The sequence below is a fragment of the Sinohyriopsis cumingii genome, chromosome 19, assembly GCF_028554795.1.
Source record: "Sinohyriopsis cumingii isolate HCF-2022 chromosome 19, ASM2855479v2, whole genome shotgun sequence".
Lineage (NCBI taxonomy): Eukaryota > Metazoa > Mollusca > Bivalvia > Unionida > Unionidae > Sinohyriopsis > Sinohyriopsis cumingii.
This window is the reverse complement of record NC_142979.1, coordinates 55,770,244-55,776,879: the sequence shown is the minus strand read 5'-3', so window position 1 is coordinate 55,776,879 and position 6,636 is coordinate 55,770,244. Positions and strand designations below refer to the sequence as shown.

The window sequence follows — 6,636 nt, the reverse complement described above, 5'->3', positions numbered from 1 at the left end:
CGGTAAATCGAAAAAAGCAGCTCTTGAGAATTAAGGTTACGTTGGAATGTGTAAACTGAACACTCTTGTTCTCGTATTATTTTTTAAAAGACGATAATTTTTATTAATTGTAATATGTCTAAAAAAATATAACTTTATTGATTTTAAATTGTTTTTATTTCAGCTTCATTTTAACCACAAAGCAAATATTTAATATGATCAGGAAAATGTAATGCCGATAATGTGTATAACTCGTTATCTCTCTTTCTCGTGCCACTAGACGTTATAGTAAATAACAAGTGATTAGGTCTAGAGGAAATGTTTTGCCCCCAAAATAGAACAGTTTTAACTACCCGTTGTAACAATACAATTTTCAAGAATTTACTGAAATGTTGAAATGGAAGTTAGGCGGATGTGCGTCACTGGTGACCCCATCAATACAATACAGACGCACTGTTTTTCCGTCACTAGGAACACTTTACCATACATGTTACCTGTCACTACAGGGTCCGCGATCAAACATGGGGATACTTAATTTTAGCGAATAAAGTGTTCTCGTATTTGCAATCCATTAAGGGTTAAGTTTGAAGGCTAAAATGATTTAAATGATAAATTCACGAAGTAAAATGTACATGTTTTGCACATTGATGTGTATCTACTGCTGTATCTTCAGGAATATAAATAATTAATATAATAATAATTCATTATATATTTGCCGGTCCCCAAATCACGATTCAGGTATGTAGAGCGAGGAGGGGTGATAAACTCAAAAATCACCATGTCGATATGAGCATATGTCAAATTTTTGCCTTCTCGATTGCTGTAGCCATCTCAGGAGGATGGATTTTTGTCTGGATAATACACTTAGCTGCTCTGCTATACGGGTAAGAATTATTGGACATCATTCATTTCTTTTTTTTAAATTCCAGGGCATGATAGTGCGGTACAGCCCATGTCCTCGTTTAAGTAAAGGCTTAACATTAACAGGTGTCAAACTCAGGACTGTTTGCAGTATCCCAGTTATATCGATTCTACGATGTATTTTATACAGCAGAAATACCTTTCTTTAGTTCCTTGAGAATATTGTGAAATGAAATTGATATATCAAGAAGAGTTAGCACATAATGGTTGAAATTCTCATATCAGGAAGTGTTAACCATGACTATCGTCATGCACCCCACCCCCAGTGTGTGTGTGTGTGTGTGTGTGTGTGTGTGTGTGGAGCATCACAGGGGTATAGAGGAATTCCAATGTATTAGGGATCTATACTTAAAAATGGTGTATCCGTAGGCTTATTTGGTTTGGGGTCATTTTGACCAATTTCCACTTACTATTGTGAGACTTTCCATACCGATACCAATTTGCCCTGGGTCTTTTGAGTACTATAGTATTCAAATTACCTTCACGTTTCTTTCTACTTCCCTACCGATTTTAAAAACAGAAAGTATCAGCCACAAATTAGAGTGAAGCAGTTAACAGCGCTAGTTTGTTAATTGTAATTAAAGTGAGATAAATTTATTATTGAAATCAACAATTATGTTGGGGAAAACTTTCATGATTTAAAAACTACCATCCCCGTGACAATTAAGCTGAAATCAAAGATTGTCAGATTACATTTTCCATCAACAATTACTGTTTGCTTGCTTGCATTTGTTTTTGTTTTGGCATGAGACATAGGACATTTGAGACTGCCAGATCTTAATATCCAGAATCACTCTTTCTGTCATGCTTGGTCAATATATGGTTTATAAATAGAAAAGACATGTAGATATATATATAAGTACTGTACTGTGGATCATTGTCAATATGAAAATTTTAAGTTGTTCATATTTCAAAGAAATATGTAAATTGCCCTGTGCAGGTACACACCTAAGCTGATAAATCGGCCGTTTACCTGTGATGAGATTGATTTTCAGCTGAGGGGCTGATATCACTCATTCATTAAAAGCTGCAATTATCTGTATCCAAATTTGGCTGCACACATTGGTGTACATTTTATATACTTACTGGTATTTCTTGTGGCTGTGCAGCTACTGTCAGCTGAAGGGTTCTTTTGGTGACATATACATTATATTTCCGGAGCAAATCATATGTTTGATGACTTGTAAATCCACCTGGAATAGCACAACCATCTGTCCTGTGGCCATTTTGAATTTTGCACTTGATATGGCTATTACCAATTACCGGTATGTGTCTAAAGTGTACTCATGCTTGTTCCAGAAAGATTTGCATCCAGCAAAATTGCACATTTTAATGAACAGGTGACATCAGACACACATATTGTCCATCAGTATCAACACAGATTTGGGGGGTTGATTTATCGGACTAGTACATACCATATTTGGTGACCCTGCCAACCAATCACAATTGCCTGTGCATCTTGAACTAGCAGTTTGCTTTGGGTGGCAGCGGGCTAGACCACTGTCATATGTTACTGTGCCATAAAACCTTAACGAAGCAAATTTCAGTTCTGCAAATAAAAGAGGAGAAAAAAAGATCAATCTGATATCCTTATCTATATTTTAACCAGTTTTTGTGAAATAAGCAGTCATGCTGTGGTCATCTGTCTTCGACAGTTAAGCTCTTTGTCTATTTCAAAGAAATTTGAGAATTTTGTAAATGGTATTTTCATTTGACTTTAGGTGAGAATGAAATCATGTCTTTAATATTCTCTTTTCATGATGTTGAGGCAACACACACACATTTATTTTACATCCAGCTTCATTTGCTATATGTTTTTTTGTCAGTTATTCTTGTCATTCAAGTTGACATAATTTGCTAATCATGGTTAATTTAAAATAATGACATTCCCTTTTTGATATAACTCAGTGCCCTGCAGCTCTTTTTGTCAGTTATCGCAGAAAATCTACATTCTCTCTCCATGTTCTGAATTGAGCCTATGGTTTATTTTATTTATAAAAATGATCTCATTAGATATTTATTTAATATACATATAATTTAAAATGTCTTCACCAACAATAGGATTTTAATGTTGACGTGTCTGTTTCAGACAGACATGACATACTTGTAAAGAGAACCATGTTTTACCAATACAATTGAAAATGCCTTTTTTAATTTGTTTTGTTTAATAGCTGCTGCATATGAAACCTCCTCATTCAGTATACAATATTGTTTAAAAGGTTTTTAGGGGGATGCATGTATCATACAAATATATAAATAGATTATCTCTGTGTCTTTCTCTCTGTGTCTTTCTCTCTCTCTCTCAGTCAATTGATAAATTGTATTTTCATTTGATTGATATCAAAATTTCTAGTGTTTTTGTTGTTGAAACAGCTAGAATATACCTATTTATCACCCAACCTTTACTCATTTTAAAACATTTATAGCAAGTGCTCGCAGCCTACCTTCCCCACTCTGCTCACTTGTGCACACTTTTTACATTCATTACCAAGATGCGTATTATATAATTGAATATACTTTCATCAGACTTCTCTCATTCTGCAATTGTGTTTTCCATATAACCACTTGTAGCAAGTATGGGTTTCACCAGTTTTTGCATATAAAGATTTTAGCAACTTTCATTGTAAATTTATACATCACATTTTGACAATCAAAGAATTGTACTTATTATTCTTAAATAATTGATGGTAAAGATATTGTGAATGTTTCTGATGATGTAGGACTTTGAAAAACTCTGAAAATTTGATGCTTCACTCAGTATATAATGTAATAAGGTTTGTGTCTCAATGCATCATGCTAAAACAAACATGTATGTTAATTTATGTCTTTCTCTCTGTCTGTCCACATGGGGACAGATTTAGAACATGCCCCGTTCTCTTGAGGTTACTCTGATCTAGGTCAAAGCTGTAACACCTAGGTGACAAGTTGAGCTATCTAATGCCTGTGCCAATTCAAGATGCCAGATCTTCTCTCTGGTCATGGTAACCTTGTGTAAGAGATTAAATCTAGCCTGCAGCAATGTTTATAAATCTACCATGGCTTGTACTAATACCTTAGTTTATACATGACTTAGGAGATGGGCTGAGCAAACATGACAATTATTTTTTTGAAAAACAAACTAAAACACTGCCAACCAAATGAAACTATTTTTAGAATGTTTTGTCAGGTACAACAGGACAAACATGCACATCACTGCCTTTATGTTGTTTTTATCCATGGGCTTCTTAATGTTGCCTTTATCCATGGGCTTCTTCATGTTGTCTTTATCCATGAACTTCTTCATGTTGTCTTCATTCATGGGCTTCATCATGTTGTCTTTATCCATGGGCTTCTTCATGTTGTCTTTATCCATGAACTTCTTCATGTTGTCTTCATTCATGGGCTTCATCATGTTGTCTTCATTCATGGGCTTCTTCATGTTGTCTTTATCCATGAACTTCTTCATGTTGTCTTTATCCATGAACTTCTTCATGTTGTCTTCATTCATAGTCTTCTTCATGTTATCTTTATCCATGAACTTCTTCATGTTGTCTTTATCCATGGGTTTTTTCATGTTGCCTTTATCCATGAACTTCTTCATGTTGTCTTCATTCATAGTCTTCTTCATGTTGTCTTTAACCATGGGTTTCATGTTGTCTTTATCCATGAACTTCATCATGTTGTCTTTATTCATGGGCTTCTTCATGTTGTCTTTATTCATGGAGTTCTTCATGTTGTCTTTATCCATGAACTTCTTCGTGTTGTTTTTATCCATGAACTTTTCATGTTGTCTTTATTCATAGGCTTCTTCTTGTTGTCTTCATTCATGGGCTTCTTCATGTTGTCTTTATCCATGGAGTTCTTCATGTTGTCTTCATTCATGGGCTTCTTCATGTTGTCTTTATCCATGGAGTTCTTCATGTTGTCTTTATTCATGGGCTTCTTCATGTTGTCTTTATCCATGAACTTTTCATGTTGTCTTTATTCATAGTGTTCTTCATGTTGTCTTTATTCATGGGCTTCTTCTTGTTGTCTTTATCCATGAACTTCTTCATGTTGTCTTTATTCATAGAGTTCATCATGTTGTCTTTATCCATGGAGTTCTTCATGTTGTCTTTATTCATAGGCTTCTTCATGTTGTCTTTATTCATGAAATTCTTCATGTTGTCTCCATCCATGAACTTTTCATATTGTCTTTATCCATGGAGTTCTTCATGTTGTCTTCATTCATGGGCTTCTTCATGTTGTCTTTATCCATGGGTTTCATGTTGTCCTTATTCATGAACTTCTTCATGTTATCTTTATCCATGAACTTTTCATGTTGTCTTTATTCATAGGCTTCTTCATGTTGTCTTTATTCATGGAGTTCTTCATGTTGTCTTTATTTATGAACTTCTTTGTGTTGTCTCTATCCATGAACTTTTCATGTTGTCTTTATCCATAGGCTTCTTCTTGTTGTCTTTATCCATGGAGTTCTTCATGTTGTCTTTATTCATGGAGTTCTTCATGTTGTCTTCATTCATGAACTTCTTCATGTTGTCTTTATCCATGGGCTTCATCATGTTGTTTTTATTTATGAACTTCTTTATGTTGTCTTTGTCCATGTGCTTCTTCATGTTGTCTTTATCCATGGGGTTCTTCGTGTTGCCTTTATCCATGGGGTTCTTTATATATGGGTTTCTTGATCCTGTTTTTATCCATGGGCTTCTTGGTGTTGTCTTTGTCCAGTGACTTATTGATGATGTTTTTAACCTTGGGCTTTTCATGTTGTTTTTATCCATTGGGCTTCTTCATGATGTCTTGATCCATGGGTCTCACAAAATCTGTCTTTATTATGGAATGATTGAAATCTGATGTGTATTATAATTTATATATTACTTAAATGTCTGACCACATTATAGCCAATGTTGAAGAAATGTTTGTGTAACATATTTCTTTTCTTTGCACTTTTTTGCTTTGCAAGAAATGGTGATCAGTGTTGCTAATTACCATCACTGCCTGAAAGATGTTGTTGTTGTTCTAGGGTTTAACGCCATTTTTCAGCACAAGATAGGCTATACATGGCAGCCAGTATAACTGGTGGAGGAAGAACCTTGGAAAACCCAGGGAAGAACCACCAACGAGAATAAAGATGTTGTTGTTTTTATCATGGCATGGCAGATTCGAATTGCCTTTTGGTTAGAGCATCTGCCTCAGATGCGGGAGGTCATGGGTTTGATCCCCAGCTGAGTCATACCAAAGACTTATAAAAATGTGACTAACAGCTCCCTCGCTTGGTGCTCAGCATTAAGATGTTAGTGTTAGGACTGGTCGGCCTGGTGTCAGGATAATGTTACTGGGTGGGACATGATGCTACACGTCTGTGGCATGATGCCTCAGTGCTAGACATCACTATAAACTGCCACATTGCAGACATCATAGCGATATGACTGAAATATTTTTTCAGTTACGTTAAAAATCCAAATCACTCACTCACTCATGCAAATTTGAATTACACTGAATACTTATTCAGTGATATTAGGAACTCCACCACTTTCAACCTAAAAGTCACATTTGCTGATATTTAACAAGAATAAGATTTCATAACTGTGACAATAACTATGCAATAATAAGCTTCATATTGTTTTATAACACTGATATCAAATGAAAAGAATCTAATGTACATGTTTATAAACCTTGCAGATTTACCTTTGCATTCTTTTTCATAGTGGGTTGCGAATTTTGAATGCATTGCAGTTATATTAATCCAAATGTTGA

The 6,636-nt window shown here is 34.9% G+C and overlaps 1 protein-coding gene across 2 annotated transcripts in view; it reads left to right on the top strand.

Annotated features, from left to right (window-relative positions):
• The first annotated feature begins 701 nt into the window (after positions 1-701).
• The window catches only part of LOC149775739 (ceramide glucosyltransferase-like), a 31,936-nt gene continuing 26,001 nt past the window's right edge, over positions 702-6,636 (top strand). For both annotated transcript variants that reach the window (XM_089944287.1, XM_089944286.1), the window contains exon 1: positions 702-863. In XM_089944287.1, coding sequence (XP_089800413.1) covers positions 766-863 — 98 coding nt within the window. In that variant the 5' untranslated portion in view covers positions 702-765. The remainder of the gene's footprint in view (positions 864-6,636) is intronic.